Source organism: Serinus canaria, chromosome 13 (assembly GCF_022539315.1).
Source record: "Serinus canaria isolate serCan28SL12 chromosome 13, serCan2020, whole genome shotgun sequence".
NCBI lineage: Eukaryota > Metazoa > Chordata > Aves > Passeriformes > Fringillidae > Serinus > Serinus canaria.
This window is the reverse complement of record NC_066327.1, coordinates 14,881,942-14,898,411: the sequence shown is the minus strand read 5'-3', so window position 1 is coordinate 14,898,411 and position 16,470 is coordinate 14,881,942. Positions and strand designations below refer to the sequence as shown.

Below are 16,470 nucleotides of genomic sequence, written 5' to 3'. Positions count from 1 at the left end.
CAGACCTCAGTCTGTCATGACCTTCAGGCTCACCTCAACATGTAATACAAAAATCCACCCACAGAAAAGAGGCTGTGAACTCATTGCCAGCAGGTAACACATACTGGCAGCACAATTCACATCATAATTTCCCAAACACTTTGATCTGCATAAGCCAGTCCTACCACTGACACAGCCCTCCCTACACTCCCACACCCCTCATACCAGCATTCATGCTGCTGCAGTAAACAGGCTGAAGATCACAACCCTGGTTAAAACTACTTGAGCAAAGATACCCCAACAAAACTATTTCCTACTCAAGCTGTATCCTGGTCCTCAGGAGGTAGCAAGTTGCTAGACCTGGGCTCCTTCACTAATTTTGGCAACAGTATAAACTTAGAACCAGGAAATGCTGATGCTGAGTGCAGACACTTTGCAGACACAGCCTGTTACCCATCCCACCCCATTCATCCGCTGCCTTCGACAGTCTCAGCTGTGCCCTTTGACACCTCTGTAGGCACAGCTCATCCATCACACTCCTAACCCTCAAGACAAGCTTCTGCCCATTCTGTGTGCTTCAGCAAAAGGTATGGGGAAATGACTGAAAAGAGCTACACAACCTCTGCAGTCTGGATGTTCGCTCCCACTGCTGCAGCCTGTTGTGCTCTCCTGCATCTCTAATCTTGGGTTTACATCCTCTGGTTTTTTCTCCTTTAATCCTCTCCAACTTTCCACTTCCTTGTGACACCCACAAGTTGTTTCCAGAGGCAATCCCTCTTCCCTCACACATGACAGGCTAACTGACCAAAAATCTGCCTGCTTGGTTAATTTTTTTTGACTACAAGCCCTTTAGGGACAGTGTTGCCTCCAAGCTAGCACAGCCAGAACACGAGGGCTTTAATTCTGGACACGTCTTTAGATGCTATCAGAGAATAAACATACTGAAAGGAGACTCTGAGACTGACATGCTGGAAAGGGGAAATGGGTTCTCAGACCATACTCCTTCTCCACTGTGCCTTACTGAAGACCAAGAACCTGGCTTGCTGCTCACACAAGTCCCCAAAAATTTATACAGATGCTTAGAACCAATTAAGCAGAAAGTTCTTCCTGAGGGAATTTTGTGCTACAGCTCCCTGAGCTCCCTAGGAGAGCAAAAGATCACTCCATGACCAATGAAGCTTAGACTTTGTGCATCACCCTCAGCACAGAAATGTCCATACAAAGGGGTTTACAGCAACAAGAGACTGTCAAGCTAAAGGAATGTCACTGTTCGGCAGGACAGACAGCAAGGACTCAGTGAAGGAGTTGTGGCCTCCTTCATATGGACAAAAGAGGCATTCTGTGCAAGGATCTAAGAAGGATCACCAGAGTCTATGGAAAGCCAACAGTACAGGTCACTGGACACCCTTGCACCTGCACTCTTCTCCCTTCTCAGCACAGTAAAGTCAGTGAGTGAAGGAAGGCAAGAACAAACAGTGGCAACAGCCACTGATCTTTTCATGCTGCCCCAAGAATAATTTTTCACTGAACTTGAGTTACTTTCACTTACAAAAGCAGCATCACACAACCTGCCACTTACCTGATTTCAGGAATCCCTCTTCAGCATCTGGAGAAGCAGAAACTTCAGAAACATCAGAGGAAGACAGAACCACCACCTCTGGAAAATCTGAAGATCCTCCTTGAGCTTGACTAGGGGGATCAGTGGAGTGGGATCCTAGTTCTGAGAAGGAACACTCTGCTTCAAGGACGGGAGGGGACTCTTTGGTTGAAGATGGAGTTGAAACCAAAGAACTTGGCCCCTGCTGGGTATCTCTGTCAGGACTGCATTGTGCAGGAACTCCTCCTTCACATTCAGACCTCGCCACAGAATTCACCTGGCATGGTGAAATATGTTGGTGAAAACATTCATTCTGCATGGCACTGCACACAGCAAGAACACTCAACCACAAAGAACATAAACACACAGAGACCAGAACCCTGAAGAAATAACCACAAAAAGCACATTGTCCTTCACCCACCTTTTGTAATTGCTCCTGGCCCTTCTTTGATTTTTTCTTGGGTGCAAACAAGTGATCATATTCTTCTGCATATTCCAGAAGCCGTTTACTCGGCTTTCTAAGGCGCTTCCTCTCTGAATGTGCTAAGAAAAAGGAAAGCAGCTTCAAGACTGTGTTTCTGAGATGACCACAACACATCTGTGGATAATAGCTGTTCCTGCCTTCTCTTCCAGAGGTTCCATGTGGAAAGAGCTGATAATTCTCTCTCTGAGACAGCCCAAGGAATTTTTGAATTTCCTATTTTCCAAAATCCCAACTTAGCGGGGGGGATTTTTAAGGACTTCAAGCAGTTCAGGTAAGAAATCAAAACACATCAGGCTGAGAGGCTCCTGAAATTTCACCCAACATGTCCTTACAAGCTACATCTAACTTGCCTGCAGTACTTCTACCAGAACGAAAGGTCATTAGCAACTCATTACTCTTTTGCTGTTTACTCAAACTCTTTTGGTTTTAGTGCAGGGGCACAGGAAAACAGTTTTTCCAGTAACACAGTTCAGTCACTAGTTTCACTAGGAACACATAAACTTAATTCCTTCCCTTCCCCTCCTCCCTGGCATTTTTTTATATACTACAAATTCCCCATCTGCTACTGTGAGCCCATTTATTGCTTTGTTTGTTCCACAATGAGATCAGGGAGCCAGTGACTGCGGCACTTCTTGTCTCTGCAGTGTGGTGGCATTGCAAGGTAAAAGGTGTTTCCTCACCACAACCCAAACCACCCCTGCCACACCACCTCGACACACCAACGCAAGGCAAGCTCCAAAAACTGAACCCTGACACTGTGACAGCTCTTCTCAGCTTGCTGCAAAGGCAAGGTGATGCACAGTTATGTCCTTTTTCTCACTTCTCAGAACACTTCTGAATATATCTGACTTTTCTGCTTTTTAGCATTCAAAATCATTAAATAATACTGCCCAAAGATTTCCCCTAGTCAGGAAAACACCTGCGGTCTCCTGGAAGTTTTGGAACAAACAATAAATATTCTCTTTGCTTCATTTCATTTGTAGGAGGTGTTTTTCTCTTCTTTAAAACGGAAGCATTTTATAACAAAGCATTTCAATGCAACGCTTCAGAACAGGGATGTTGGACAAGATTGCTACATTTTATTGTGGCTTTGTGGTTAAACAAGCATGAAAATGTCAAACTTGGCCAAAAGAGAAGAAAGAAACAACTTTCTCAAACACAGCTATTTTCAGCCTCTATTAACACTCTGCACAGGTGTCTGAGTGAAACACACATTTCAGCACATAAGCAGTTATGGGATGAATATCCTCACCAGGCAACTATTTAGAGCCCCAAAGCCATGCAGCAGAGTACATAGCACTGTGCCAGAAGGGCTGGCTTAACTGCTTTTTGTTCCCAAAAGGAATCCCATACAAGAATCCCAAATGCAGACTGACAGTGGCAAATCACAGACCTGATGAAACCATTATTTATAAAATTGCTTTACATCAGCCATTTCTAGCAATCTTCACATCTGCCTTATTTGCTCTAAACCACTGTACAAGGTTTGTGGGAAAATTATGCCCAATGCTGCCATTTAACTAGGATGAAGACTTTATGCAGTTTGAGCTTAGTGGAAATGGCACAGCTGTGACTGTAATCTGTTCTGAACTCTTTCACTGAAGCTGCCTGCTGTGGGCAAGGACTGCTCGCATCTCAAAGCACTGCATCAGTCCAGTTTCCAGCATCAGTTTCTCTACCTTCTAGGCCTTGCCCAACATAAAGGAATGGTCTTAACACACCATTAGAGCTTTACTCAGTCCCACCAGCACTGGGGATGTTACAGCAGCCCTGCCAGTGGCACTGGTGCCTCCCCACAGCACATCTGTACAAAGGGGGTGGGTGTGCACAGAGCTCACGTGCTGTTTAGGGCAGGGGGATTAGTTTATGAGGCAGTTGTTGATCTGGCACTTTTGCCAGCAAACCCAGACCCTGACTGCTGCTGCTGCTGCATCCCTTTACACTCCTCACACTGTTGGCCACCTCGCCCAGAGCCCGCTGCCTTTCTCTGCCACTACTCCAACTTTACTGCCTCTCAGCACCTCCTCTTCCCTAGCTTGCTCTGCACACCTTCCTCTTCACCTCACACAGCATCACTGTAGGGGTGCTTCAACTGCCAAACCACCATGAAGCTGTAAGAACCTGCCTGGATCTCGGTGTGAAGGAAGAACCCCCAGCACAGCCCAGAATGTGCATTCTCTCACCTGCTCTAAAGAGACTTCAGTCCTCAAAAGCACACAGACCCAGCCAGAGCCAGTGAATGATTAAGCTGGTCATGACTTAAAACCAGAGCTTTTACCCCAGGTGTTACACCCTATAGGCTTGTTTTCTGTGCCTGCTGCAACTTGCCTTGGGCAGGTCCCACAACCACCAAGCCAGGAGCTGCCTTTGCCATAATTGAAACAGAAGTACAGGCCGCCTCCAGGAACCACAAAAAGCAAAATACACACATCAAAATCTGCACTGTGAGAACACCTAAGTGACACAGGCTCAAAATTATGATGAGTTGTATTATTTTATGATATCACAATTAGATTAGAGTAATTAAGTGTGGTGAAACCTATGCAAAAACCTATTTTTTTTTTGTTTTATTAAGGCGTGTTTCCCCAGATTCCCTGCAGAAGCTAGAGGATGGTACATGGTGAATATGGTTGGTTCTGTTGGCACTATTCTTCCACTCACCCATTTATTTCTTCCTATGACTTTAACCAAATGTCCCCACCTCTGTGGGAGAGGCAGGGCTCTCTTGCCTTTTGTCCTCAGAAGCCTCCTCCTTCCTAGATCATTTCCCTTCCAGTGCTGCTTCCAGTATGCCTTACTTCTGTCTGCCATATTCCAGACCCACCTCCTGCTCAGCCTGGCAGCTTCTGTCTCTTCTGTTCTCTCTTTCACCCATCAGGCAGCCACACCAGAACTGTAAATTAGGAAATCTGTGGGGCTACACAAGTCACTATGAGCAGCTAATAAAATTCCACACTAAAACCCAAAAAACTCCCAAAACATCATCTTGAGGAAATTCTACAGAACAAACCAAAGACAAACTATGTCAAACAGCACTATGAAGGATAAACAGAGCAGCCATTGAGGCTCAGTTTCCTGGAACTTTCTAGCACTGACCTATCCCACTAACACCAAACTTGTGGCTCTAAGGAACACATTATGAAGGTGCAAGTTAAAAAAAAAATCCCAGGGTCAGAAGGATTCTTATTTTACCTTTCACTATGGAAGAACTAAAGATTTTTAATGTGTGCAAAACTTTCTGACCAATAACCTGAGTACAAACTCATAATTACTCTGTCTCCTTTGTCCTCCATGCTTACACAGAACTCAAACCAAGGTCCCACACTTTCTTCTGCTCAGACGTAGATATCTTCACATTGTCAGACAGCCACAAGTTCTGTAACTTATCCTTTAAATGAAAAAGTGTCAAATGTATACAAATACTCTGGTGCAAGTCCAGCTCCCTTACCTTGTGGAGAGAATTCAGACTGGGGAGCAAAGTTGCCAAGCTCTGTTTCTGAGTCCATCACACTGGTGTTTGGCTTACCACATACATTCAAACGTTTATCAACTAAGTCTAAACGATTCTCAAAGTCCTGAACTGCCAAGTCTCCCTCAAGCACCTTTGAATGAGGGGAATGCCTACGTCCCAAGCACTCATTTCCCTTCAGTGAAAAGCCACGAGAATTCAGGCCAAAGGCACTCTCCAAGTTTCCTTGTTCCCTAGATCTACTGATGTGCTTATTAGATCTAGCACTGCTTTGGTTAAAACGCTGCCATCGCTTTTTGGGTGCTACGTGATTGGTATCATTAGACTCATCACCAAGAGAGCTCTCACTATTTGCCTCTGAATCCAAGTCTGGACTCTCCCCATTTTCAGCAGAATTGCAGCTCTCTTTATTTCTACCAGCTTCAGGTCTCCTTCCAATACGACCTAAATTGTCATCAGATAAACAGGCAGAGTCTTCATCAGTTGAATGCTCTGTTAAATCAATACACTCTTTCCTCTCAGTATCTTCTGCCTCATTCCCTAGAGGACTGGTAACCGAACTGTGCCCACGGAATGCATGTTCTCCTGAATCTCTGGGTAACCGACTTAGCAACTTACTTGGCCCTCCTGGTTTTAAGTCCTTTCTGTTTGAAACTGTTTTATCTCCAAGCTTTGATGACTGCTTAGATTTTGAGCAGTTGCGTTTGGACATGCAATTTGTGCCGTTTGTCCCAGAAACAGCAGCACTCGCAGGCTCCCTTTTACCAGTACCAATCCCTGTCAACTTGGTTGGAGGACCGCGTGAAAATGAGGAGTTGCTTATAGCAGAGTTTGGAGTTACTGTTTCCTGGACACAATCTCCATTTTTTTCTATTTTATATGGGGGACCTACAATAGACAGAGACTTGAGACCACTCGCAGAATTGCTTCCAGAACCATCACCTGTGCTGGTATTTCGAAATGGGACTATATTCTGACCAGTCATTAGTTGCTGCTCTTTTGTCTTACTGTCATGCATATCCTTCAACATCATTAACAAGGTGCTGAATTTGTAATCTGGTTCAATAGGCAAACGACCATGACCAGAAGCAGAGGAGAAAAGCAAAGGTACTGTGGCCTTTGGAGTGCCAGAGTCACAGGCATCATCATTCATGGACCGATAGGACAGTTCCTTCAGCTCCGACAGAACGTGCTTCACCACGGCTGTTTCGATTTCAGCAGAATCCCTGGGTTTCTCATGCATGTTGTTTAACAGTTTCTGACCATCAACTTTTCCACTTCTCTGAAGAGAATCTCTTGAAAGGCCAGAGAAACCTTTGGTATCTGAAGAACAGTGATTCACACCACCCTCCTCTTCTGCAAGAGAAGGCTCCAACCCAGCAACCTTTTCTTTATGTTTACATTTTATACTTCTGCTTCCGGGTAATTTCATGCTTTTCGGTTTCAAGATTGCTTGATTTGTAACAGCAGGCCAGGAACTGTCCTTGGAAACACTTTGGGGGGTAGTGTGCTTGTTTGCTAGGGAAAGATTGTAATTTCTCACATCTGAAGAGCACTCGAGAGGTGTCAATGACATCTCAGCATCAGACAAACCTACTTCAAGCTCCCCATCCACAAATTCAGCATCAAGTCTGTTGGTTGCTGAACCTCCCAGAGCTTTGCGATCTCTGTGCGACTTCTTCCTGGCCCTTCTGCTGCTCTTCTGAGAAAGATACATGGAAAGTTTAATGTTTCCACTTGATGTCATAGCAAAGTCCTTCTCCACTTTATCTGAAGAATCACTAACTTCAAGAGCACTAGAGGCTCTCTCTGAACTTTGGTCCATGGTATCTACATCACTGTTCCCACCATCAGAGAGGGAAGAGGATGAATCTGATTCAGCCTGTTTTTTCTCAACACCAGCATCAGATGCAGAATAGTGTATTTGTAACTTGGAACTGCACAAAATGCCCAGGGAGCTCTTTTCTCTCTCAAAAGATGGGCTGGAAAACAAATCTCCTTGGAGGGTGTTTTTCAGAGCGTCACTTTTACGACTCTCGTAGTCTGGTTTTAGAGGTGTCTTTTCAAAACGTCTTTCTCCAAAGGAGGACAGCAAATGGTTTTCCCTGGTGCTACTGGACGCTGTCAGGCTGTTGGCAATCCGGCGAAGCTCATGAGACGCATGTTTCTCTGGTAGGTCCCCAACAATCACGTTTCTAACTAAGCTCTCTGGTGTTTTGTCTTTGATTTCTTCCCTCGATGCTTCCCCTCTTGAGCCGCTCTTTTTTACTCTAGTCCTTTTTCTGCTTTCAGAGGTTGTTTTCACCTGTGGCTTGATGTGCAATTTTCCTTTTTCACTGGCCACGTGTCTGGAGTCAAAAGCCAAGGATTTTAAGCAGCCGTTCAGTTGCGTGTCCCTTTCTGCTCCAGGGCCATTGGTGTAGTATTCCAGCTGCACGTCCTTCTCGCTGTCCGGCTCGCTGGAGTTCTGGCTGCACTTCTGATCCTCTGGCCCCCCAAGAAGAATGTCTTCTGCCTGTCCAACACTGACTTCCCATTTAGCTCTAAATCTCTGAGGAACCTTAAAAGTTGGAGACAAAAAAAAAAAAGAGACAAAATTTGAGTAGGTACCCAAAGAAATAAAAGGGAGGAGTGCAAGGGACAGAACACAGAGACATTCCTGCATTTTGCATCTTTAAGACAATTCCTGTGTCTGGCAGACACAGGAAGTACTCCTCCTGGGTAAGCACCCTGCATTCCAGCTGAGCCCTGTGCATTCCCAGAACAGTAAAAAAGACCAAGTAAAGGTCTCTGAAGAATCAGATGTCTTGGCATGCCAACACACCCTGAACACAACAGCCTGTAAAGGGCAATACATATGGTATGGATCCCTGGCACAGAAATGCAAAGCTACAGCCAGCAAGCCTCACAAGGCAAATGCAGCATTGTTTTTCTCAAAGTATCTGAGTAGACCTGTTTGCTGTCCTCATTGTTGATTCTTGCTGCATCCCCTGAATTCAGAGCACGATCTGCCCTCTCAATCAACTCACCTCGGGACTAACATGAGCTCCACACACCTCTAAGATGTGCTCTATCAAGTTCACAATGTTCATTCCTGAGAAGTCTCCCAGTTTAACTGTATCTGTAGAAAAACCAGAAAGCTCTCTGCATACTTAACATGAACCTCTGCTAATACTCAAAATCAAAAAGAAACTTGTTTCTTATCTGCCTGTATAGTTATTGGCTGCAAAACAGCAACCCAAAAGCTTCACAACTGCTCCTAAAACCAAAACCAATTCCAAGGCAGGAGGAACAATTCATATTGCTGACACTTTTCTTCTAAAGAAAAACCCAAACCAACAAAGCCTCATAGCAATCCAGCCAAATATTTTCTGCTTTGCATTAATTTTGGCTTCCAGGGGCGCAAACCTGGACATTTATGTGAGTAACAAACCTTTGATTCCCTCTACTGCAGGCATGCTGGCACTCCATTTACATATAGAATGAGATTTCAGCCATGCAGCACTTCTAGGACCAGAGAAGTTACTTAGGAGTGTGTCACTAGTTGTTGAGAGCACAAGGAGAGAAGTCCTTAAAGAAAATACTGAATGTGCCCTTGAAAAAGAAAAACCAAATAAGGCCACTGTCCCCAGGGACTCACATCTGCAAGAGCACGTTCACTTGATGTTTCTGCATTAACATAGGTTATAAAGCTTTAGAGTAGGAGAAAAAGAAAAACTAGATACCATTGCCTAGTATAACTATTTGCTCTCTCACAGCAACACAGTAGCTTCTGTAGTTCTTCACTTCAGCTATTCTAACGAGTTAATTTCTGCAGTCACCTTCCTAAAGACATAGACCAGACCCCTGTGTCACATTACATTAACTGGCTACAACTGCTCAGGGCTGTTGTGTTTGGAAACGGAGATGGTGCGATGAGCCACAAAACTCATTCCCACAGGCTCACTGACAAAGCATTTTCCAAGTCAAATTGTAAGTCCTAACAGGTTTCTATAAAGAGAATTACTGAAGCAGTGCTAAAAATCCCACTGCTTTATCTCAGCCAGTGATCTAGTGAAGCATGCAACTCCACCTCTGATTCAGATCAGCCAAAGGAGGCTGCCAGAAAGCACAGAAGTTTTTTAGCAGTGCTGCAATCCACAGCAGGAGAGGGCTGTGCTGCTAAACAGATCCCACACCAACAGAGCCTAAATTCCTCTGCCTTCCAGAGCTGTCCAGGGCAATAGAAGCAGCAGGCCACACCCCAGCACAGAAGAGAGTCTGGAAACTCCTGGCAGTTTATAAACTATGCTGCTGTAAGGACACAAAGAATCCCTTCCCTGGCTGACTTGCTGCAGTCAGTCTCACAGAAGCTGTCAAAGTACAAATTCAGGCATAAAGGAATATTTTGCACTGTGCATATTCAAAGAAATAAAAACATATTACACAAAACAGCTCTTTCACCTTGTTTTTGTATCCTTTTTCCTTTTGCTTTCCTCTCTTCCGGAGAACAGGCAGCTCTTCAAACTGATGTCTCCCTTCAAAGAGGACAACAGCTTTCCCAGGAACCCAGGTTTTCTCTGAAGGCTCTCCTAAGGCATCCACATAGTACTCTCGGTATGGTCTCCCACCGGAAACTATTTCAAGAAATTTAACAGAATTACCCCTTGTATGTAACAGAATAGAGACACAAAAAGAGACACAGAAAACAGTAACTATTTGAGAAGTAATTTTCAACTACATTTTGCTTAACAACATTCCCACACAAATGCTAGTTCTGGGGATTTCTACTCACAACTAAGGCAGACCCCTTTGTTTGCTACTGTCTATATTTATATTCTACATTGCTACTCTACTTTAATTTTTTTTTTTTTTTTACAAACAGTTGATTAACACGCCTATGATTGGTCATCTTCCTACAGCAAAGACTGCTTGCAAAAAAATGAAGGTAAAAATATCAAATATTTTTTCCTTGAGAGACACAACACACCGGGCAGAACATTTTTTTCTGCTACTCCCTGATTAATGATTAAACAGTTCAGAGCACTTGACCGTTGGGAAAACACAACAGTGCTGGGAACACCCAGAACTGACATCCTTCTGGACAGGATTTACTCACACAGGTTGAGCCTTCTCCATCCCAATATATCCCACCCTGTTTGATGTTTTAATACCAAACAAAGTCTTATTTACGACATAAAACATGAACAGCAGCATTTAAGCAAACACATGCACACACAATGAAAAGATTAGGTGCAACATGACACAACATTAGTTGCAATGAGTCTCTCCATACTTCAGGCACAAGAGGTGCGGAGAAAGAGAAGAAATTCAATCATAGGGGCACATTCAAAGAGTCTTTAAAGGTACTTTCTATGCAAGAAAGTTGAACACACAAGGTACAAGTAAGAACTGAATCAGCACTGTGTGGAAAAGGACAGGTCACAAGCATTGGAACAGAGCAAACAACACTTGAAAACAAGGGATACAAACTTCTCCCTGCAGTTTGCTGCAATGTATTAACCTTCTTCCAGAAACACCTTCACCCTCTGAACAGGCAGATTACACTTCCAGCCCATTTGGTTTGTGCTGCCTCTTCCAGAGTGCCAGCACAGTGTGGCAGCCTGGCCTTAAGTGATGTTGAAATTGAGATTCTAACCAAGACCACTGAGAGGATGACAAATAATGACCAGAACAACATCCAACCAAGTGCAAAGATCACAGGCTGCATCCACCCCATTCACAGTTCTGGGACTCAAGCCACTGAGCCTAGACCTTCCAGCTCCAAAAACCTTCCAAGCCAAGAGCTTGCTGAGAAAAGGTAAACTGCCTTTAACTAAACACCATTCCTCAAATCCCAAGACAAGAGCTTTCAGCACAAGAGACAAGGTTGAAGCGACCTGCCTTGTTTTGAAGGGCTTGTTCCCTTGGCAACAGGAGAGCCAAGGCAGTAGGACTGTGCTTCCTACAGTGCACACAGAGCCCAGCTCTTCCTGCCCAAAAGTGCCAGAGTTCAGATCCACCTGCTCTGCCACCTTGGTATTGGGAAGGGAGGACAAGTAGATTATATACAGCCACAGCTGGAAAATACCATTTTCCCCTGAGCTCCACTGGTTTGAACGCAGATAAAACAATGGTGGGAGAGTCCATCATGTGGCTGGAGATCAGGCCTTCCTGGAACTTGCTGACAGAGCTTTTCCTCCCTGCAGAATTCCCTAATTATCAATCCTCATGCACAGGTTAAGAGGGGAATACTGGACAGCTATATACATTAAATCCTGCCCAAAACTTCATGAGGAGGGATGTGGGGAGACAATATATATCAGCATATTTTCTGGAAACATCTCTGACAGGATTTTGAGAGCTGGAAACAGATTATTTAAAACAGTACATTCACCGTTCTCTAGAATCAGGATAAATGCCTCCCCAAAGGATGAAGGAGGAGGAGAAGGAAAAAGACTTCAGCAACCAGGCTTGGGGATAATGTGAGTACCACCTAGGAAAAGCTACTTCATGTCTAGAGAAACAGCAGTGGCTCTAAGCTGATGGCCACTCAAAAAGAACTCCACTCATGCACAGCACTTGCTGTGCTTAGGCTGGCAAGGGCCACAAAACCTGGAGACAAAAACAGCAGTGAGTGGCAATCTCACCAGTGTAAAGCTGCCAGTGGCAGAGGACACCAGTTCAAGGGGTTTCTAGTTGCCCAGAGAACAAAAAGAATCAGAAGAGGAAACCAGGAACAAATAAACCTTTCTGTTTGTGGCAGCCTCCCCATGGCATCTGGTGTGATACTAAAAGCAAACAATTCCTCATTTCCCTTCTGTTCTCTCCATCACTCACCAAATCTCCGTCTTGATATTTTAAGACTTTTTCTCCCTTCCTGGCTCTCTCCTGTGGTCAAGCACACACAGCTCTGTTATATTTGCCCATCTCTACTCCTCACACTCACCTCACTCACACTATACCCTAAACAGTCACATACATGGCTCCATCTCTTGGTTTTCCCAGAATTTCCCTATCAACAACCCCTTACATTTTTGTGCCAAACAAGATCCAAAAATTTCACTTCCATGCACATCACACCCTCAGGCACTTAGCAGCTACTCTGCACTACCCCACACTGCCCTCCTCAGCCTTTCCAGCCTCCCCTTCTCCAAGAACAACTCTCTGTGTCCTCACACAGTCCAATCTTCCCAGCTCTGCCTCCTCACCTGTTCCACCTCTCTGATCCATCTCCTTTTTCTCTGCATAACTTTTTTGAGAGGCTGCTCTTTCTTCTGCACTGCCCTGAGCTTAGCCCAGCTATCTGTCCTTCCTACAGTCTGGGAAGAAAAGCCTAAATGTCCAACAGCTATCTGTGCCACTTCATCACCCCCAGTCCCTTCTTCTTCCTGCCACCTCCCTCATTTAGCTACTTTATGGATCCAGGTCTTGTTTTCCACAGCAGAGTCTATTTCCTCACACCTTTCAAAGGCCAGAAATACTTTTAAAATTAATTAAAAACTGCGGCATCCTGCCATACACAACACCTCCACTTTGTGGTCTGAGTAGATACAGTACCTTTCATTTTTGAGTGACAGTCCAGCACTGGGTCATGACAAATTGTGCATGGCCACCATGGGCGTCTGTTGAACTTGGCCCAAACAAGATCCCCAACTTCATACTTCACTGGAGGATTCTTCTTGGCTTGGATCTTTGGGGAAAAACCAGAACACGAGAAATCACTACAACTCCAGATGCTTTTGAAGAGATTTGCCTCCCCCCCTGTGTGCAGATTACACGGGACAGCAGAGACATTTACATTAAAAAGCAAATCCTGATTTTACTTAGTGGCTCCTACACCTTCAAACAACACAATGGTTCTCCTCATTCTTCTTCAAGAACAAAACAATAAGAGGATTTGAGAAGGTTTTTGTTATTTTTTTAGTATGTAACATGACCTCTGGTAAATGACTGCACTCAAACTTCACACATTTGAAAACGCAAATATCTAGAGTCACTACTAGACCCCATTATTTCACCACACCAGTTTGTTAATTTCAAAGGTTGCAACATATGGAAAAAATAGCAGTAAGAGACAGTGAAATTTTCCTGACTGAAACGCGATAGGAACAGCAAGTGTTTATCAATTGGGGGGAAAAAAAAAAAGAAAAAAAAGGTTGGTAACTACAAGTTAGTAACTTTCCTGCTTCTCATATGCGCTCAGGAAAAAGCTTCACCAGAAAATATTTGAAACCAAAGAAAGGCACAATCACAAAAAAAAATTATATACTGATGTTTAGCTTGTATGAGCAGATCTGGTGCTGCTTTGCTCCATAACTACAGAGCAGAAAGGGAGTATAACAGCAGGCACCCCCCCTCTAGGACACAGACAGACACAACACTGACTTGCCTGTCTCCAAAAGCTGCTCACAAGTATCATCTCTGTAGACACAGTCACCCAAATCCACTCAGCTTCTTCTCAGGCTGCGCAGCAGCCACAGAAACACCAAAATCTTTCAATACACAAACCCTGAAGTGTTTAATGCCATTTCTGTGTCACTGCCCAGGAGCTGAGAGCAGATCCCGCACTGTTTGCGAAGCACGAATCTTCTCTGGCTGCATGTGCTTTACCAGCAGGACCTCTGCCAAGGAGAGGATCCAGGAGCTTTGGTGTTGTGAATAATTGAGCCAAGATGAGATACAATAGATTTTCACAGGATACAAGGTCTCTGTACCCATCTGTGGGGTATCCTGCCTGTTTAGCAGCACCCACCAACACATCACAGGTGGGTTCAGCATTTTAAGAGCTCCAAGAAGCACCCCAGGTATTCTTCCTGCCAGTAATGCTCCTCATCAAAGTTGTTACAGCACAAACACACCTTTCTGCTTCACTTCTCCATCCTGCTAACCACCCTGCTCCAGGCACGTCTCTTACCATACCCAGTTCAACATCCCAGCAACTAAAACACAACAGACCTCTCTAATAAAAGGTATATTCCGTTTCTCATTGAGTTTTATGAGTCTTCTTCATGTGGTTAAAGAAAACACAAAAGAATAAACCCTGACACATGAAAAAAGGCACGTAATGATGTTACAGACTACATTACTGAAATTCTTCTCATTCACTCATCAAAAGCCACACAATAACTTATTGCTGAGCAGGAGTTCAGGAACAGGGAATGTGAACAGCACCGGGCAGGGGGCTGCAGCCCCTCTCTCTGCCACTGCCTTGCTGCACCCTCTGTGTCTCCAGCTGTATCTGTGAGCTCAGGACCAGAGGTGCTGCCTCAGCTGTTGCTTTTAAAATGCAGATGCACTTTCAGATGCAAACCCCTTCTTTTTTTAGTCGGTTTCCCCCATTTGAGCTCTTATAAATGTGATTTTGGCCTCAAAATTTTTTTACAGATTTCCAGCCTGGGCTTTGAGGGGCACATGTATATCCCAGTTGATTATCTCCAATGCTGTGCATACACATACAATAGATGTATATCTTACTGACAACTGTAATCTGAGCACAGGCACCGGACAGAGCAGTAAAACCTCACTGGAGGTTTGCCAGAGCCATTCACATTGACCCACCTGAACGACACCCTCAGCCCCTGCCCTTAGGCAAGTCTGCATTTAAATCAACTCTTTGTCAACCTCCAACACCCCAGCCGAGTGAAAAGGTGGCTTTCAAGAAACTATTCAGACAATGCCTAAACCTCTTTCTAAGAAGTCAGCAGCTATTCTCATTCCTACCCAGTTTCCTCTCTCATTTCCCCAGCATTAGCAGTCAGGTGTTGGACTCACCATCACCCACCACAAAGTCCCCACCCCTGGGTCACAGAGGCAGATCAGGAACCATCATGTCCTGAGGGAAGCCTCGTGACAGGATGCACTGCAGCAGGTCACTGTCTTGCATAATTTTCCTCTCTAGTCTCCCTAAATCCCACCAACCTGCCAGAGATGCCTGAACAGTTTTTTCTTTATAGGGAAAAAAAAAATCTGCTAGAGACTTTCAAAACGTGTAACACTGAATCGCCAACAGCACTAAAGCAAAAACAGCAATCATTGTCCTTTCCAGGTACAGTTAAGTCTCTTCCTTTAAACTCTGCAGCATGATAGAAAAATTATAGCCCCAAAACATATATGTCAGAATACAACAAATTTCACTCCTATAAAAATTAGCATTTACTATGCCAAGATTAAACTGCTGATAAAGTCTGATGGCCAAAAATTTAGCCCTGCAGTAACAGTGACTTTTCTGTGAGCTACGAAAGCCAAAGTTTTTTTAAAAAATGAACTTCAGATGTAGTCCCATACATCTGATCACAGCACTGCTCACCCTCAGAGCATGGAAATATTCAAGTATTTAAACAACAAGAAAATTTGTGAGCTAGATTGGGTAAAATCCACATTGTAACCCAGTGGAGATACACTGAAGAAATTAAACCTGGTAAGAGCCTTGGTTAGTGAGGAGGGAAAGGACAGGGCCTTCTCCATTGATGAGGAACAACAAAGTTTTGTATTGTCTGATGTTCTCCTCAAGGGAGTCAGCACTGCCTACTCTGTTATCAGATGTTTGGTAATCATTTGCTGTTCAGATGGGACAAGTTACAGCCCAAACTCGATGATGTGCAGCATTTCAGATCACTCTGCTATTTTTGGACCGAACAAGACTGTACCTTGCAGATGTTTTTCATCAAATCCTCTCTACCAAAGACCCCAAATGATCACTGTGGAAGGGTTCACAAGCCAAGATTCAGCGGCAGGATAACACAAAAACCACCTGCAAAGTCACCTCTTGAATTTGTACTATGCCAACCAAACATACCAGTCTGCAACTCAGTAAGTGAAATACCAAACATTGGCGCTCAGCTTCAAGTATCTTTACCCTCCTGAAATTCTCACCATACAGCAAATAATGAAACATACCAAGCAAAGAAAGCTTAAATTTCCAAGTGTTTTTATTTTGCTAAACATACTGTTAGTCTTCAA

General features: G+C 44.2%; 1 protein-coding gene across 2 annotated transcripts in view; it reads right to left on the bottom strand.

Moving 5' to 3' along the window:
- NSD1 (nuclear receptor binding SET domain protein 1) overlaps positions 1-16,470 on the bottom strand; it is a 60,383-nt gene that overhangs the window by 31,189 nt on the left and 12,724 nt on the right. Inside the window, exons 3-7 of one of the 2 annotated variants that reach the window (XM_050979804.1) lie at positions 13,069-13,201; positions 9,973-10,145; positions 5,509-8,089; positions 1,998-2,119; positions 1,559-1,853 (exon numbers count right to left, since the gene is read on the bottom strand). In XM_050979804.1, the coding sequence (XP_050835761.1) occupies positions 1,559-1,853; positions 1,998-2,119; positions 5,509-8,089; positions 9,973-10,145; positions 13,069-13,201 (3,304 nt within the window). The remainder of the gene's footprint in view (positions 1-1,558; positions 1,854-1,997; positions 2,120-5,508; positions 8,090-9,972; positions 10,146-13,068; positions 13,202-16,470) is intronic. The other variant, XM_050979805.1, reaches the window with a different exon arrangement.